The sequence below is a fragment of the Macrobrachium nipponense genome, chromosome 36 (assembly GCF_015104395.2).
Source record: "Macrobrachium nipponense isolate FS-2020 chromosome 36, ASM1510439v2, whole genome shotgun sequence".
Taxonomy (NCBI): Eukaryota; Metazoa; Arthropoda; class Malacostraca; order Decapoda; family Palaemonidae; genus Macrobrachium; species Macrobrachium nipponense.
Genome location: NC_087220.1, coordinates 50,812,529 through 50,832,487, shown reverse-complemented (window position 1 = coordinate 50,832,487; position 19,959 = coordinate 50,812,529). Strand labels below are relative to the sequence as shown.

The following is a 19,959-nucleotide window of genomic DNA, read 5'->3' as shown; positions in this document are numbered from 1 at the left end:
TCAGTAGTGGCATGGGCATCGATTGTTTTCTGTAATATATATCAATTCACATCCATGTCTATTACAGTTTGATTTGAAGGAAACTTTAAAAGGAAGTTGTTGGTTGCTCTAGTGACAGAATGATGATAATTACTTTTGCTAACACTGTCTCTCCTACTACAAGCTGTCTTTACTTTAGCCTTTCACTGAGGTAAGTGTGAATACCTACATACAGTAAATTCTTGGATTACCCTTAGAAAGATTCATACATCAGTTCCTAAATCCCAGATTGAAGGGAACCGGGAGTATTCTTTGTGTCCCTGTGTGCCTGGAAAAGCACCCATGTTTTTCTATTACCAAGAAAACTATATTAGGGACACAATTTCGATGATGATAATGTTCACAATGAATGACGATTAGCGGTCGTGTTTTTCTATCACCAACAAAGCTACGTACATTACAGAAACAATTTCAATGATAATAATGTTCACAATGAAATGACGATTACGAATTTTCAACTGGAGATGACCTAAACTGTACTGCCACATGGTACTCCTGGAGTGAAAATTTAGCAAAGGACGGAAGTTTACATTAGGAGAGACTTAAAAGCTATTGACATTGGACAGTCTATGGAGTAGAGAAAGCCATAATGGATTGAAAAAGGATGATAAAGAAATAGAACATAATGACTTAATGATCCAGGAAGCTCTCCCAAAGCAGGACCCATTAGTTCATACACAACCACAGACACCAACAGGAACACATATATATAAACAATGGAGCATCAGGACCCTATTTCATGACCACAAATTGGCCTAAATTTATGTGATAGGTTTTGTGCGAAACTAAAGCATTTTCACAAGAGCTTATTAAAAGGTGAACTTTAGAATTTTGTCACATTATCAATCAGGAATGTTTTGAGTATAAAAACACAAAATACTGTACCAAGTAAGTATATTTAAAAACTTAAAATTAATTTACATTTTTTTCACACAAAAGTACAAATGGTACTTTAACTTAGACTCCTTATTTACAATATTTTCCCATGCTTGTCTCCTTCTATTTTATATATCACTCGCTAAATAAATTATCATTCCTATTACTTTTCACTGTCCTTCCATGTCTGAAACATAAATCTTTAGTGAGTTATCTTGTATGACAAGTACAAATGCAAATATAATCCATAAACTTCACGTTCCTATGAGAGAGAGACTTAAAAACAAAAAGACCTTTAAAAAGACTATAATATCAGATACAAATGACATGCCTAAAAATACTGAAAACACAAACATTAGACAATAGAAAAGTGGAACATCTCTATATTCCTAGATGAAATAAACCGCAAAGGTGGAAAAAATTACAAAAAAGCTTGCATTAAGCAGGTTGGAAAGAAACATAACATTCACAATTAACATAAAACTATATCTGGATAAACACAGTGCACTTCTTTGACCTGCACTTGGCACTATATAGTTTATTTCTTTTCAAAATTTTCCCTTTAACTCTTTAGCTTCCAGTTTTTTTCATTTTTTATAAAAACTTTCAACAATTACTTTTATACGTAACTACATATTTTCCACTCTTTTCAGAGTGATTTTCCCCTAAATTAAGACCTCCTGAATACTGCAGTCTCTGTCCATTCTCATAGTTTTAGTTTTGATACGTTTTCCAAGTTTATGAATCAGTTGGTAATTTTTCCACTTTCATTAAATCTCTCTTGCCTTCTATAATACTAAGATTTCTTTTATTCAGCTGAATTTTCTTACATTTCTACTATCTGTGGCTAAATCAACAATTAAAAATTTCTTTTTGTCTCCTGTAGATCCAAACATCCACATGCTGAAAACTTGCAGTTCCTAATCCAAAGTAAATCCAACAAAGAGATAAAAAAGTTGCTTGCATATTTGTTGCAGGACTTGCATTAATCTTTAGTTTAAAAGTTGCATTATCATGTGGATCTCAAAATAAGTGTCAATGAATTTCCTACTGCATATTTCTAATAAGCTACAGTTCAATTATAAAGAATACAATCACTGGGTTTGACATGAACTTCCCATTTTATCTGCCTTACCTCTGGTAGCTCAATATGATAAGAGTATATTACTTGCATCAGGCAACAGTCACAAACTTATATATCACTTGGAAAGGATAAACACTCAAGTGCTAGATATATAATGAAACTGAAGTTGATCTTGCAGCTTACTGGAAGACCAAATGTTCAAGCACTTGTACTTAACCTCAGTCTTTGTGTCAAAATCACCTTATACATCGAGCAACTTGTTCTGACCCACTTCTTCAACTGGTGCACAAGAACTAGGACCTTGAGCTTTCTTGCTTAGCAACACAATTTCTACAACATAATGGATATCTATTTCATTTCAACATGAATGAAAATTTCACTCTATGTATTTACAAAAAGTCTGTTTGATCACAGAAATTTGCCTATTATAAAACAAATAAGAAAAAGAATGCAAGATAAAATTCCCTGTTCAATCTAAAGTTATGATATCATCAGAGGAATCACTAGGCTTTTTCGATGTGTTTGGTTTATTAGCAACGTTTACTTGCGAGACAGAGCTTGATGGCTGTGCTGTTCTTGACTTATTAGCAACGTTTACTTGCGAGACAGAGCTTGATGGCTGTGCTGTTCTTGACTTATTAACAATGTTTACTTGTGAGACAGAGCTTGACGGTTGTGCAGGTCTTGATGACTGCTGACTAGATATTTGTTGTTGAGTTCCTAATTGCTGTGGTGTTGTCTTATGTCCTGAGCTCTGGAGCCCAGTTAGGGTGGAAGCAGGTGATGATGTTGATGAAGAAGTAGGTTTGGCCTGTGCTCTCAGCTGCTGTGTTGTCTTTGTATACTGCCCAGAATAAGGTGATGTAGTACTTGTAGACTGCTTGTGGCCTCCAGAATTCGGAACATGGCTTAACGATAACTGACCATGGCTTTCACTTCTATATGCTAACTGCAAAAGTTCCTGAGGAGTAAGCTGAGTAACTCTTCCTTGAGCACTGGAGACTGATGTTGTCTGACTTTGACTAATTGGTCTGCTTCCCATAGAACTTCCCCCTCGAGATTTACTGTAGGCAGAGCTTTTTTCAGGAACGCTTTTGCTGCTATTTAATCCGAGCGATGCTTCAAAAGCTCGGAAGAAAGATGTAGAGGGAGAGTTAACAGGCCTGACAGGTGCAATTGCTTGGCGAGCTTGTGTCTTAACACGAGGTGCTGGAGTAATGGTCATATCTTTTGGTAATGAAGGTTTACTAGAGAGGCCTGAATGTGTTCTTCCTAAGCTACTTGAATCACTTGGTTTGGATGATGGCATGCTACTACTTGGTATAACACTCTCAAGATTACTTTTTGCAGGACGTCCGCTTGCTTGTAGATGCTCACGGGAAACGGATACTTTTTCTGAGGAAATCTCTCGTGGACGTGTCAGTGTAGTTCCTGCAGGAAGTTTGGGCACAGTACTTCCTGATGTAGAAGATTTGAAAGCAGTCACAGAAGAAGATGGATTTACTTTAGAAAGAGTTGTACTTCCAGCAAGAGACGTGACAGGCTTGAAAGCTGTGGTCACTGTTGTACCTGAAGTAATTGTCTTGATTGTTGTGGATCCTCCTGAGGAGGTGCTTACTACTGAAAGGGTAGTAGTTCCAGATGAAGAACTAGGTTTAATGGTAGTAGAACCACCTGCAAGTGATGTTATAGCTTTGAAAGTACTGAACCCTTCTGTCGAAGATGGTGGATTTGTTACTTGAACAGAACTACCTGTCTTGAAACTTACAGAACCCTGAGAGGGGCTAATAGGTTTCACAGTTGTTGAAGCTGGTAAAGATAACTTGGTTGTTTCAGTCTTTGAAGGAGAAACAGAAGCAGAGGTGGTTTTAACTGGGGATGTCTGAGAAACGGACACGACAGATATATCACATCCCTTCACTGTAGGAGTGCCAGAGGATTTCACTGAAGGAGTGCCAGAGGATTTCACTGGGCTGACAGTGACAGACATGTTGGGCTTTAATGGCTGACTCTGTGTACTAGGACCCTTTGTTCCAGACACAGATGTTATGGAAATTCCATGTGCATGTGATCTAGCTGCCAAGGCACTGAGTGATGCTCTCTGTTGGTCAGGCTTAGCGATTGAAGATGACCCTGAAGTTCCTGAAGGTGGTGTACTACTTACTACACTGACTGATGAAGATTTCACAGGGGAAATTGTAGAGTTGCTAACCATTTCATTGCCTCTATTTGGTATAGCACTGCTACCACCAGATTGATTTGGCCTAGGTGGGGGCAACTTTGTGGATGTTGTTCCTAACCCTTGCAGTGAGGCCTGAAAATAATGAGCCACACAAGGAATCTGTAAGTATTTCATCAATTGAGTTTGATAACTCTCAAGCTGTTTCTGGTAGTTATAAACCTGGACCTGGCCAAGATCCTTTTTGTTTAGTAAAGTCTGGGTACTAATCAGACTCTCATATATCTTGTATGCCTGCTGAACAGCTAACATATCTCCAACGGTGCGACTGGTAGTGCTGTACACAGACCCTCGGCCTCTCCCTCGTCCACGACCTGTCAGAGGTGGTCTTCCTCGACGAGCAACAGGAGGAGGTAGACCACCGCTTCCAGTATTGCTCAAAGGATTCCTTACATTAGCAGGGTTATTGATAGGAGCCCGGTGTGCTAGGTACTGGTGCCTATTGCAAAATGAATCAGCTTCCCGTAAAACATTGGATCGATTTTCAACTTTAATACTCTTGTAGGCTGCATACGCATCAGTCAACATCTTGGCAAAATGAGGTTCAGATCCTGGTAGATGTTTGCTAACTTGCTTATAGCATTTATATACATCAAGCAAAAATCTAAGGTGGCGATTACTGTTTACAGGTGCAGGTCCTTTGAACATAACTTTGAATTTATCTTTCATTGTTTGAAGACCTACTTGCGTTGCGTGTTCTGACAACAATTCTCGCTCGTTATCACGCAAGTACTTCTTATCTTTGTCAGGAGAATTTTTGAGTGCTAATGCAATTTGAAGAATCATAAAGAAATCTTTCATTTGAGGGAGAATGTCCAAAATAAGTGAAACACAGCGATACATGTGAGCAGCAAAACTACCAGGTCTGTCAATTTCATCATTTGGGATACGCCACACACCATGGAAGAAATTGGAATTCTTTGGTTGCTGAATCCAAACCTTTCTTTCATTGAAGAGACCATTTACTGGCATATACCCAACATTCTGCCAGAGATGGCAGCCCAGCAAATAATTCTGTGCTTTATTATTATCCTTGTGGAACTTGGACACGTGGTAATAATGTGCCAAACGATACATAGTCTTGTAATGCTCCTGAAACCTGGAAAGACACATGCGTAAGGCAGCTAAACATCTTGAAACGATAGTGTAATGATCCTTCTTTTCAATAACTTTTTCCTCAACAACCTGAATCTCATCATCACTTTCTTTTTTGTCTTTATCCACTGGATCCTTTTTTATCTCCACTGGAACTTTTGAGTCCTGCTTGTCATCTGCTATTTGCATTTCCTCCTTTGTGGCACTTTTATCCTCATTTCCCCCCACGTCACTCAGGTGTTTCTTGGCTGGTGGCTCAATATCAGAAACATCTTCCAATGACCTCTTTTTGCTCGGTGTATCTCCACTCAGGAAATCATCACCCTTTGCGTCTGTCCCACTCGTGTTTCTCTTCTCTCTACAAGTTGCAAAAGAACTAGTCTCTAGTTCATCCAGGCACTTAGTAAAAGTGTCCAATATTACAGGATCAACATCTCTACCCTCCCTCTGATGCAAATATTTCAGAACAAAGGCATGGATGCGGTAATACATTTCCAGGGCCTCAACAGAGAACTCTTGTGGACTGTTGTAGTTTATTCTTGTTGGATATTTTGCCCTTATATTATGAAGGTAATTTGCAGCTTTCAAGTAATACTGAATAATAGTTTGTGGTGGCCTTCCTTTTTTCTCAGACACTTTTCCTAACATGTAACAGTGAAGCCACCTCTCATCTGGAAGTCCTTCTTCATAACCATCTTCCTGTATGGTCAGTGCCCTGGTAAAGCAATTCTCAGCCAAATCGAGCATTTCATTCTTGAATTTTTCAAGCATGTCAAAGGTTTCAAGACTAATATCTGGGTTAAGCTCTTGCTTGAGAAGTCTGGAAGCATGAGAATGGACCATGTAAACTAATCCACCAAACTCAACCCACAGATTAGTATGGTACTGATCAAGCTTGAGCGCTTGACGGAGGCACTGAACTGCAGCTTTGGCAAGTGAGAAAAAGGCCTCCTCATCTTCAATGACTTCACATGAATTTAATTGAGTCTCCAGCATGGCTTTCATGGACAAACCCAAAGGTGCCCATGACTCGAGTCTTTCTTTATTAATGGACAAATCAAGTTTATAGTACTTGATAGCATTCTGCCACTCTTTATTCTTAAAATAGTAATCGCCCAAAAGATAAAAACAGTCACTTATGATATCAGTGGGAGGTGCAAAAGGAGAGTAGTTACATTCTGCAACCTCCCCATTGATGTACGCTTCGACGCCCTGCGTCTGGTCATCTGGCTTGGCTTCATCAGGAAGGAGTGCAATTATTCTGTTCATAAATAAAAGGAAAATGAAGTCAGTTGTACCTAAAGACTAAAACATACAAGTTCCTGACAAAGTAACTCTACACCCCTTACTGTATGTAAGTAGACATAATGAACGTCTGACTACAAGTAACTCATAACAAATTGAGATACCGACACTGTACTAAAATAATTAAGACAACTACAGTACTTGACATACTAAAATCACCAAAACGTCTACAATACTTACATGTAATGCTAAAACCCCAACTTCTCAAACAAAACAGCTATCATTGAAGTATGTGAATTCGCAAATGTCTAGTCTACTCTGTGCAATATATCATCTACTCAAACCTACTATATGTCCAAAATTGCAACAAACAAACACACGAGGAACAACATACCTTCTGAAGAGCACAGCTGCATCATCAGTTATGGAAGGTATCTGTGATGTCTGGAAATCAGGCAAAACATTTGGTCGATAATATTGGTACAACTGCATTGCTCTTTCCCAGCAAAAAGCAATCTGGGGTACTCCATGATCGCGAAGGTGTTTGTGCTGGAAAGCGAAATTGTATTTAATGAAGAATTAAATCAACGTAATTCAAAGATTATTGTAAAATACATAAGGGAAGTAAGTTGAAAGATGGTACCTTTCAACAAAACACATCTGATTTTATCACAACGCTATCACATACAAATAGGAATAAATTTGTTAGAATCCAAGCTTGAATTTCATTTTTATGATAACATACTATATATGCTTACCAAGTAATTATTGCTCACAGTTTCACTTGCCTGCAGCTTAAAAATTTTGAAAATCACAGTACCGCTAGTGTCAGTGTAGGTAATAGCCCCTTTCGGGGTAAGAGAGGAACAGCTTCAGCAAGGAGTTCAATTGTTTTTGCCCCTTTCCTATATGAGGGGAGGAGGGAGGACTCTGATTCGTAATTACTTGGTAAGTATATATACAATAACTTTATCATAAAAATGTCATTTTAAAAATGTAATTTACCCAGTAATTACACTGTTGAATCCCAAATTGATTGGGATATGGTTAGTTTCTACCCCAAACATTATTATTAATAATAATAATGAATTAGAGAAAAGAAAATAATAGCATTGGGACAATGCTTGTTGTTCCTTATCCATGTAGGGTGAGGCTAATTGGCTAGGGATGAACCCGGTGACTACAGAGCATAGAAGTAGTCAGGTGCCCCTGCCCTGGACATAGAACTGACTAAACAAAGACCAGACAAAACAATATAAATCATCTACACTGTAACAATATAAAAACACCACCCAACCATTAAAAATAAGACTGAAGGGCACTCCAAGCACCAAGTGCCCCCAGGCTTCCCTTGAACTCAAAAACTGCCTTGAAAAAGTCAAATCAACAAAAGCTGTGGCTACCAATACTTCACCAAAACAACTCCAAAGGCAAAGTCCACAAAAATCAAAATCTAAGCCGACCACTCACAACTGAACTTCAGTCGAGAGCTGGCAGAAAACAACTGGACTCCTTTGCTGAAATAGTTCATCTCTTACCCCGAAAGTGGGCAGGGCTAGTACCTACAATGACACTAACACTACCGTAATTTTCAAAATTTTTAAGCTGTGTTATGTAACTACTTGGTACGTTACCTATATAAAAATCTATTTTCACAAATTACAGCAAGTGATTTGAGACATAAACTTGGATATCTTAAGAAGCACAAATACAAGAAATATCTTAAAAAGTTTTAGCTACTTACCTCAAATGTATCACCATTGTCATACAAAACAGTTTAACCATACATATATGTCAAATAAACCACCTATATTTAAAGCATTATCTACTAAACATAGAATATGATGACTGAGGTTTTATTTCTTAAATCAGTCACCAGTCATAATCAGTGCTAGAAAACTAAAATACTAAACGATTGGTTAATGATCAAAATATCAATTCCAATAACCTTACCTTTGATTTTTTCGAAGGATGGGAATACAGACAGAATGTGACTTGCTCAAGAGTGTGATGCAGCAACACTCTGTGCTGGCTATCAAGAGGTCGACGAAGCTCAACAAGAAGGACATCCAGACAATAAAGCAAGAATATACCGTCGTCAGAGCAGCACCAGGAATGCCTAGGAAAGTAATTATTAATACATGAGACTGTAAGTGTGAGCAATTTTAGTTAAATGGTCTTCCTAATTTTTTCCCTATGTGCAGTGAGAAAATAACAATGCAAGTATTTTGTTGAAACACTTTCCATGAAATGCACAAATAAATATAACATCTGAAAGATTAATACAAAAATGACTTCCCATTCCTTTAGTTAAGTTAATGGAAATCACAAGAACAAAACTTAAATACTTACCCAAAGACAAAAAGTAATACATGCTGATTTTGAATCTCTGAAGAGACCCATGGATATACTTTTAAGGGGGCCGGCTGGAACCTCTATATATGGAGGTATAGGGCGAAAAATGCAAAGTCATGAAAAAATTCATGGAGCTTCATACGGCAATTGAGAATACGTATACAAAATATTTCGTCAAAATTCCTCTTACTTTCGTAGTTACAGGGTAATTAGTTAACGTAACTCAATAAGCCTAAAACATTGATCCGTACAAGAAAATGCAATATTTCTTCTATTATCGTAAATTTTGATAATTATTGTCAAAGAAATTGGGAGAAATGGCATCTGTAGACATTCCCCAAGTCGAGAAGGAGACTTCAGGCTCAAGCTACCAAGTCCAGTCCTGATTTAGTGCGATCACAGACGTCAAGTAGTCAACACGTTCCATTTCACGTCTGACATTTGCCTGCGTTCACGTATGTTTATGTATGTTTCAGCAAGAATTTCATCATGCCAATGAGGAAAAGACAAGGGAAACATCTCGCTAACATACAGACGAAGAAAAATCGCTCAAGTATTATTACAGAATATCATAATATATGCGTAGTTAGTGAAGAGAGAGGGGAAGGTTGCTTAGTAACGCCCCCATCTTGCTTGACAGCACACGTGTCACTGTGCCTAAGGCTAAGATCTTTGAGCAAAGAGATCTTCATTTATGATAAATAACAAAGTTTTGGTTTTTTAATACCCAAAATGGAATATGAAATTCATAATAATCATGATTTATTAAATTAAATTGTCTTTGTAAAAAAAGTGTACGCCTTCGAGTTTCACCTCTTGACATTCTCTTGCAATTACGTTTATCTTTGTTTCGGGCAAGAATTTCATCATGCCAAAGAGGAAAATACAAGGAAAACATCTCGCTAACACACAGAAGAAGAAAATTCGCAGAGTTAGTGAAGGGGAGAGAGAGAGAATTGCGTAGGAAGGAGTGCCCCATCTTGCCTCAAGCAGTGCCCCAGGCTGCGATATATGAGCAAAGGGATCATCATTTATGATTAAATTATGATAAATAAAATAGTTTTGGTTTATTAATACACAAAAAACAAATATACATTCATAATAATCATTATTTATTAACATTGTCTTTATAGAAATACGAAGGAAAACTTTGAACACCTGTATCTCAAAACTATACTTATTGACCTTCAAAATCTATCTTCTCACTTAGTTTTAAAGCTATAATATTGGAATTTGGTATATAACTCAGAAAGACATTATAGAACAATCAAATAGAGCCCTTTTTTCCAATTTTTGTTTCGTATTTTTTTTTATAAATTTTTTTTCTCCTGATTTATAGGGTTTATTTTTTGACCATATTGAAAAATTCATATCTAGCAAAAAAATGACTTTTAGAAAAAAAAACTCTATATTCGATTGGAGGTCTACATCAGGTCTATATATGGTAGTAATCCCAGGTCTTAATATTAAATATCAAGGGAGGAGATAGAATTTGAAAAATGGTTATTTTCGGGATAAATCGCCCTGGCGTCACAAAACCGAAGGTCAGAGGCGAAAATCATATGCGGTTTGGAGATGTCCCAAGTCACCTTATTAAGTGGTATGAATATCAAAGTCCTGTCCTTAAAAAAGGGCATTAGCCGGCCGGCCCCCTTAAAAACAACTTTCCAAAATCTAGCTTGGCAAACATTAAAACTATAAAATGTACACATCTTCATCTATGATCATAAAATACAAAACTTCAAGGACTACAAGGAACAAAATTCCGCTAAAGCCTTACTTGCCAAGCTCATCATGAGCAGTGATGAGAAAGAGCGTTGAAGGATAAGGTGTTAATGGTCCCCTGACTGATGTAGCTACCTCAGTTCCTTTAGACTCGGCTGGTTCAATGGCTTTCTGATCAACAGACCCCATTCCTTGAGGGTTACTTGTTGTTGAACTCGATATATCTGAAAAAGGTCACTTTAGCTTGATCATATGTACACTATTCCTGTCAAATGAACACCATATTCTTTGGAAGCTTCAATTTCAAGTCAATAGCCCCTTTGGGCTTGTTTCACAGGAATAGGGTTCAAAATATAATACAGGCAGTTCCCAGTTTTATGATGGGGGTTCCGTTCCCAACAGCGCAATGTAACCCGATGCCATAAACCAGAGTATCATAATAATAATGGGCTTACAGCACCATGAGCCAAGCGTCGTAAAGTCGGAATGCCATAAAACGAGACCGCTGTAACCCAGGGACTGCCTACTACAAAATGACTATTTTCATTATTATTCAGAATTATCATTATCACAAGTACAAATATTGTTTAAGGCAGCTGCTCTTGTTCTTGCATTAAACATGAAATGAATCCCCTCCACTTTCTTCTGTCTTGAGCTCTTCCTGCATAAACACATATCAGTTCCAGGACTTCATCTATACCCTTCCTTCATAAATTCCTCACTTTCCTTCATATGAGCTTTTAAAAATGATATTGTCATGTTACAATAAAGTTTTATACATACTTACCTGACAGATATATACTTAGCTATAGACTCCGTCGTCTCCGACAGATTTCAAATTTTCGCGGCACACGCTACAGGTAGGTCAGGTGATCATTACCCTGCCCTGCCCTGGGTGGCAGGACTAGAACCATCCCCGTTTTCTAATCAGAATTCTTCTCTTCCACCTGTCTCCTGCGGGGAGGCTGGGTGGGCTATTAATCGTATATATCTGTCAGGTAAGTATGTATAAAACTTTATTGTAACATGACAATATCATTTTTATACATTCAACTTCCCTGCCAGATATATACTTAGCTGATTAGCACCCATTGGTGGTGGGTAAGAGACAGCTAACTACTGAAATAGACAGGTAAACAACATATGTTGTAGGTATTTATAAACCTTGGTTCCTACCTTATTAGGCTGAAGACTTCGCGGCTACTGCCTTGGAGTCTGCTTAGCCTCAAGAGCCTCAGCGATATAAGATCTATGGCTAAGAGTTCTTGTGGGTCTGCCAATGGGGTTCTTATCCACTTACTCGGCAGAGCCTAAAGGCCTTTGTTCATTGGGTGCTATTCCACTAACATGACAATACACCTTGTTCAAGGAGCACAAAACCGATCCCGATCACCTGATCCTAACATCCATGTTAGTTCTAAGATTGTAAGGAGTTATCCCCGAACTCCTCACAACAACCAAAAAAAACTCGAAACATAATTACACTTTCATTACAAAATATACAAAAAAAAATTTTGTACTCCCCTACTAGTCATACATACCCTTGATCCCCTACCAGCAATGACACTCTGCTCCCGTGCGACAGTATGAGCTTGCTACTAGAAAACCAAGCACATATCTGACAAGAGGGTTTATGTACGATAAAAACACAAAATTAAGGATCAGTCTTTGCTCCAAGACCCAGTACTGTATCTGCTGATACAAAAAGGACCACTAGCGAGAATCACTTCTCATAGGTCACTCCTCAACCGTCCTTCAGATCAATGAATATGCCAAACACTGAAATTGCACCTCCAATATGTAGTCTCAATGATATTCTTCAGAGACATATTCTTTTGGAACGCCAAAGACGTTGCTACTGCTCTTACTTCATGCGTCTTGACCTTTAGAAGACCGAAGGATTCCTCCGAGCAGTTCTGTGAGCGTCCGTAATAACGCTTCTCACAAGAAAGCCAAGGCGTTCTTGGACATGAGTCGTTTGGGGTTCTTCACTGCACACCAAACGACCTTGTGACAAGCTCCCATCTGCCTCTTCCTCTCTAAATAGTATTTTAAGAGCTCTCACCTGGACAGAGAGATCTCTCTATCTCTCTGCCTACCAGGTTAGAAAGGCTTTTACCTCAAAACTTCTGGGCCAAGGCTTTGATGGGTTTTCGTTCTTTGCCAGAAAACATTGTCTGGAAAGAACAGATGGCAGCATCTCCTTTGAACCCCACCGTGGAATCCAGAGCGTGCAATTCATCGTCCTCTGGCTGTAGCCGAGAGCCACCAGGAACAAGCATTTCCTAGTGACGTCGCGGAAAGGACGCCAGATGTAAAGGTTCGAATTTATCCGATGAGAGGAATTTCAGGACCACGTCTAGATTCCAACTAGGTGTTCTAGGAGTAGCTGCTTTCGAAGTCTCAAAAGATCTAATTAGATCGTGTAGATCTTTGTCGTTAGCAATGTCCAGCCCTCGATTCCTGAATACTGAAGACAGCATGCTTCGGTATCCTTTTATTGTCGAGACAGATAGGTGTGATTCCTCTCTCAGAAAGAGGAGGAAATCGGCAATATTCACTATAGAGGGTACTGGAGGAGGACAGCTTCTGACCCTTACACCACCTCCTAAAGACTTCCCACTTCGACTGGTATACTCTTCTCGTCGAAGCTCTGCGGGCTCTGCGATAGAGCCCGCAGCCTTGCGAGAAAAGCCTCTCGCTCTGACAAGTCTTTCGATAGTCGAAAGGCAGTCAGAGCGAGACCTGGGAGGTTGTGATGAAACCTCTCGAAGTGGGGTGTCTGAGTAGATCGTGTCTGTTTGGAAGCGATCTGGGGAAGTCCACTATCCACTCCGTACCTCCGTGAACCATTCCTGGGCTGGCCAAAATGGTGCTATGAGTATCAACTTCGTGCTCTTCGAAGCTACGAAACTTCCTGAGCACTTCCCCCAGGATTTTTGAACGGGGGAAAGGCGTTAAGCGTCCACACCCGACCAATCCATGAGAAACGCGTCTATTGCGAAGGCTCTCGGATCTTCTACTAGAGAGCAGGTCTCTATTCTTTTGGAGAGGAACGTCGCAAACAGGTCTATGTGAGGTCTCCCCCACAGGGACCAAAGACTTCGACACACTTCGTTCGTGAAAGAGTCCATTCTGTGGGAAGGACCTGGTTTCTCCTGCTCAGTCTGTCCGCTCTCACATTCTTGATCCCTTGAACAAATCCTTGTGAGGAGAGTTATGCCTCTTTCTTCCATCCAGGTTAAACAGGTGTCTTGTCAACTGATAGAGGGAGAAAGAGTGCGTGCCTCCTTGCTTGCGTATGTAAGCCAGAGCCGTGGTGTTGTCTGAGTTTATCTGTATCACCCCGTCTCTGACTATCTGTTCGAACGAACTTTTAAGGCTAGTGTATGGCCACAAGTTCCTTGCAATTGATGTGCCAGGACACCTGTTCCTTTGTCCAGGTGCCTGACACCTCCCTTGCTCCCAGCGTCGCTCCCCATCCCGACTCCGAAGCGTCGGTAAACAACACTTGGTCTGGGTTCTGCAGGGCAAGCGATACGCCTTCGTTCTTTTGAAGCTGAGGGATCCACCACTTCATATGATCTTTTACTTCTTGTGGAAGTTGGGAAGACGTCCGAGAGTTGACCCGTCTTCCACTCCACACCCTCTTTGAGGAAAAACTGAAGAGGGCGGAGGTGAAGTCTCCCTAGCGAGAAGAACTTTTCCAATGAGGACAGGGTCCCTAAAAGGCTCAGGTAATCCCTCGCTGAGCTGTTCTTTCTTTCTAAGAAGCTCGAGATTCTCGACAAACTCGAGCGATTCTTTCTCGCGAAGGATATACCCGAAAACCCCGAGAATCCATCTGAATCCCCAGATAGACCAAGTTCTGGCTGGGATCAGTTGTGACTTCTCGAGGTTGACGAGCAACCCTAGCGAATCTATCATGTTCCTTGTACTTCTAAGTCCTCCAAGCACTGGACTCTTCGACTTGGCCCTGATCAGCAGTCGTCCAAGTAGAGGGAGATGTTTATCCATCTAGGTGAAGCCATCTTGCTACATTCGCCATCAGGTTTGGTGAATACTTGTGGGGCTGTAGACAGTCCGAAGCACAGAGCCCTGAACTGAAAGATCTTGTCTCCTATCACAAAGCGAAGATATTTCTTTGACAATGGTGAATGGGAACGTGGAAATAGGCGTCTTGCAGGTCCAGAGAGACCATCCAATCTCCTGGGCGAAGCGCCTGACATTACAGGAGGCGGACGTTTTCCATACGAAACTTCTTTTTCTGTACGAAGCGATTCAGAGCGCTTACGTCCAGAACTGGCCTCCACCCCCCCCGATGCCTTTGGTACTAGAAAAAGGCGATTGTAAAATCCCGGGGAGTGTGGATCCTGCACAAGTTCGATGGCCTCTTTTTCCCACATTTGCTCCACCATTTGAAGGAGAGTCTTTCGCATTAACGGGTCTCTGTACCTCGCTGACAGTTCCCGAGGCGGTAGATGTTAGGGGCGGGCTGTCGTCGAAGGGGATTACATATCCCTTCTTCAGGACCGACACTGACCAAAGGTCGGCTCCCCTTTGTGCCCATACTCCTGACAAAGTTCAGGAGTCTGGCGCCCCCACTGGTGCTTGGAGGAGCAACAAGTCACTTCGATTTCTTGAAGGGCCTAAATGAAGACCTTCCTCTCTTTTCAGAGCTCTTCTTTCTGGCAGGGGGACGAGCCGCTGCACCTCCACGAAAGGGCTGCTGAGTAGGACGAGATTCCTTCTTAACCGTCGCCACTACCGGTCGTCCTTTCTTGGACGTTTGCGTAAGTAGGTCCTGTGTCGCCTTCTCAGTTAGTGAGCGAGATATCCTCCTTGACTAACTGAGAAGGAAACAGATGATCTGATAGAGGGGCGAACAGTAAGGAAGTCCTCTGGCTCGGAGAAAACATTTCGATAAAAGGGAACCATACACTGATCTCTTTTTCAGGAGACCAGCACCAAAAAGTGAAGCCACTTCACCCGAACCGTCCTGTACTGCCTTGTCCATGCAGGACAGGACGCTATGGAGAATTTCTGGGTTCTTCAGAAACTCCGGATCCTTAGATTTGTTGGCCAGAACTCCGAGTGACCAATCCAGAAAATTGAACACCTCTAAAGTGACAAAAAGTCCCTTTAGAAAGTGGTTCAACTCTGAAGTGCTCCACGTCCGCTCTGACCGATCCTAAGGAGTGACGTCTAGAGGCCTCCACCAAACTGGAAAAGTCGGCATCTGCAGAGGCGGGTAAAGAAAGACCCATAGTCTCTCCTGTCCCATACCAATACCTCTCTTCCCGTGCAATCTGGAAGGAGGCATGCAGAATACCGTCTTTCCTAACTCCTTCTTCTTGTCCATCCAAGAATCTAAAGAATGGAGTGCTTCTTCATTGATATCGCAGGCTTCATTTTCAAGAAGGCCGACGATTTAGCCGTAGCTGAGCTCGAAAAGAGCGAACGAGGAGAAGGAGGAGCTGCAGGACTAAGAGAATCTCCAAACTCTTGTAGTAGTAATGAGGCCCAAGACTTTGTAACTAGAAAGTCCCTCATTAGCAGGAGGTTCGTCGTCAGACAACTCGTCTAACCCTCGATCAGACGAAGGAGAAAGTTCACGTTTGGAGGGAGAGTCCTTCCAAGACCTCCTATGTTCTGAAGGAGAGGAGCTCCTATTTGGGCGAAGAGTCATAACCTCCAGGAACGAGTCCCCCGACTCTTGACTCCTGGCTCTTGACTCTTGCCTCCTGACTTCCTGCCTCTTGGCTCCTGACTCCTGCCTCCTGACTCCTGACTCCTGCCTCCTGACTCCGGACTCCTGCCTCCTGACTCCGGACTCCTGGCTCCTGCCTCCTGACTCCTGCCTCCTGGCTCCTGCCTCCTGCCTCTTGGCTCCTGCCTCCTGCCTCTTGCCTCCTGGCTCTTGCCTCCTGGCTCTTGCCTCTTGCCTGGATGCCTCCACACTCTTGGCTCTGGGCTCCTGCCTCCTGGTTGACTCCTCACTCCTGGCTCTTGGCTCCTGCCTCCTGGGTGACTCCTCACTCCTGGCCGGTGCCAGACGTCTGATTGTTTCATCCAGGTTCGTACCGGAAACCTCACCTCGGGTAGGAGTATCGATCCTGGAGGTAGATACCTCCATACGTCTGGAGGATCTTTTTAATAGGAAGGGAAGTGTCTTTCCTTCTAGGAGGCTCCTTTTGACAGGACTCCTACAAACGACGAAATCTGTTCCTGCATCGCCATCATGAACCTCTTAGTAGCCTCCTCTTTCTTTTATCCTCTTCGGGAGGAGGGGAAGGAGGAGGAGGAGGAGGAGGAGTCCATAGCCTCCACCTCCTGCCTCCTTCTCACTCTGGTTGAAAGAATGGCTCTTCTTGCCTTCTTAACTCCCGATGGAGACTCCTCAGAGAAGTTTTCAGGGCTCGAGTCAATAGTCGGCGCCCTCCAACTCCTCTTGAGAGGCCGAGATCGATCGGAATCTCTCCAATCACGTCTCGGTGATGAAGATCCCGACGACGAGAAACACTTACTTAGGACGCTTTTACAATAGCGGTCCTTGGCAGTCTGGGGTGTCACAGAAACCGCCGAAGGACATCCTGATCGGTGGGGATTCTCCACAACCTCCTTTCGGCTTTCGACATTCCTTCTCCTCTGGGCATGTGAGCTTGGAAGAGGTCTAGACCTAGGAGCGTTGCTGAGCCGACCAGATGCCCCCTCCACTACACTGGGGACACTCATATCACTGTCCACTGACAAATCACTAGCCTTACCTTGTATGGCAGCCATTTTGTTTTCCATCACTTTGAAGGCTGCTTTTAGATCTGCAAGTTCTTTCGCTGGATCTACAGGTTCTGCAATAGGAGAAGGGGCTGCAATGGAAGGAGAAGTAGCAATACTTACCCTTGGGGAAGATCCCAAGCTTGGAATTAGTTTCAGATCTAGAACTACTTAACTTCTATGAGAGCCTTCCTCACTCTTTCTCTTTCTAACTTTTTTAAATAATTAGTTAGATTCTTCCATTCGTTCTCACTCAAGTTCTCACATTCTTTACAAGTATTAGTAAAAGAACATTCATACTCCCTGCACCTCTTGCATACCGTGTGAGGGTCTACCGACGCTTTCGGCACCTCACCTTACAGCCTACATTCCACACAACGTCTCACAACCATACCAGAGTCAGACATATTTAAAGAAAAATCCAAAATCAAGTCCACAAAACAGTCCACAAAAGCGTATGCCAATCCAACAATCCAGATACGTCACCAAAAGTCGGTCAAGAAGATCAATTGCCGGTGAAAAAAGAAAAACCAATCGAGAGGAACCAACAACAATGTTGATGGTCCGGCGACAGAAGAATTCTGATTAGAAAACGGGGATGGTTTCCTAGTCCTGCCACCCAGGGCAGGGCGGTAGATCACCTGACCTACCTGTAGCGTGTGCCGCGAAATTTGAAATCTGTCGGAGACGACGGAGTCTATAGCTAAGTATATATCTGGCAGGGAAGTTGAATGTATAAAAATTATATTTAACCATATTCTTACTGGATTACTTACCAGCTTTCTTGGTATTTTCATTATCTTCAGTATCCTTTTCCCCATTCACAGCATCGGACACCTTCACTTCAGGGGTTTGCCCATCAGATTCTCGTGGGGAGGTGTCAACCTTCTTGACTTCTGCAGCTTGAAAGCTTTCCTCATGAGACAATATGCGATGCAGGAGCATCCAAGGGGTCAGTGTCTCAAAGGGAAGAATAAGAGTACTCTGTGGCTTCTCTAACTGCACCACTAACATCCTAATGAGAGTACCTACAATCTCCGACAACCGCTCCCGATCCACGCTCATGACTGTAAAGGGAAATTAAACTTTCACCCTATCTCTAATTCAACATACCATCTTGCATAATGCTGTACAACCTTGAATATACAGTCTAATAGCTTAATACTCTTGCATACACTAAAGCTCCTCACATGCTATAAATTTACCAAGCATTAAGCTTCAAGTATGAAAAAATTTAATACAAAATTAAACTTTATGCTGATATGTCAAATTTGTAACAAATATGAAGGAATATATTCCAAGATAGACATCATTATTATGACTAAGAATTACTTTGAAAGAATCATAATGGTTTCCATTTTATGAGGCAAAAATCTGAGCAAGGTATTATTTATTCCCAGGGCTTCGGGGTGTTTTCATTATACTATACCAAAAGCCTTCAACTATACTTACGTATGGTAATGTCATTTATCAGCATAGTATTCATAGTATCAGTGATCTTCATGAGTGTTTTGGCCCATCGATTTTTCTCCTCTTCGGCTTCTGCTCTATTGTAGCGCATGAGTGCTTCCGTCAAGGAGAAGGAGCCCCAATAAATGACATCCTGAGGATGAAAAACTCCATTATATTCTGACAGGCAAACTGCAATCAATGGCATAATTCATAAATTACATACTTTACCACAAAACTTCCAAAGATTAAAATTAGCATTAAACCTCTCAATTATCAATATATAATATATTAATGAAACAAAGTTAAGCCTCTCAAAAAATATCTGTCCAAACTGAGAGCAAAAGGTTTATATATATGATAACCATTAAGAGAGCTACAATTGGGAATCATAATACAAATCTCAAATTAACTTCAATGATTTATACAACAAAAAATTTTTCTGACAGAAGCAAAAACTATAGATCAAATGAAGGCATGACAAAAATACAGAAGCAAAAACTACTGATTAAATGAAGCATGACAAAAATGATATTGTTATGATACAATAAGTTTGTCATACTTACCTGGCAGATATATATATAGCTGTATTTTCTGAAGTCCGACAGAATTTAAAAAACCTCCGACAAACACGCAGTGGTCGGCCAGGTGGTTAGTACCCATTCCCGCCGCTGGGAGGCGGGTATCAGGAACCATTCCCATTTTCCTTTCAATAATTTTTATTTCCACTGTCCCTGAGGGGAGGTGGGTGGGTACTTGATTATATATATCTGCCAGGTAAGTATGAACAAACTTTATTGTATCATAACAATATCATTTTGTTCATGAAACTTACCTGTCAGATATATATATAGCTGAATCCCACCGTTGGAGGTGGGAAGGGACAGAATAGAAGGATTTTGGGAAACAAATGCATGCAGATGATTTACATCTTGGTTCCACCTGTTAGCATAGCCGACTTCGTGATTACTGTCACCCAAGTCTGCTTCTGCTTTACTAGAGTTGCCAGCGAGGTAGAGACCTATAAAGCTGGGGCACTCCAGATGATCTGTCAACGGGGGTGGGCGTGACACCATGT

The 19,959-nt window shown here is 41.3% G+C and overlaps 1 protein-coding gene across 1 annotated transcript in view; it reads right to left on the bottom strand.

Annotated features, from left to right (window-relative positions):
* Positions 1-916: 916 nt before the first annotated feature.
* Positions 917-19,959, bottom strand: part of LOC135203639 (calcineurin-binding protein cabin-1-like) — a gene marked incomplete at its 5' end in the record, with an annotated part of 33,369 nt that continues 14,326 nt past the window's right edge. The window contains 6 exon segments of the mRNA XM_064233477.1: positions 917-6,594; positions 6,973-7,127; positions 8,532-8,697; positions 10,714-10,882; positions 18,209-18,499; positions 18,885-19,035. Coding sequence (XP_064089547.1) covers positions 2,469-6,594; positions 6,973-7,127; positions 8,532-8,697; positions 10,714-10,882; positions 18,209-18,499; positions 18,885-19,035 — 5,058 coding nt within the window.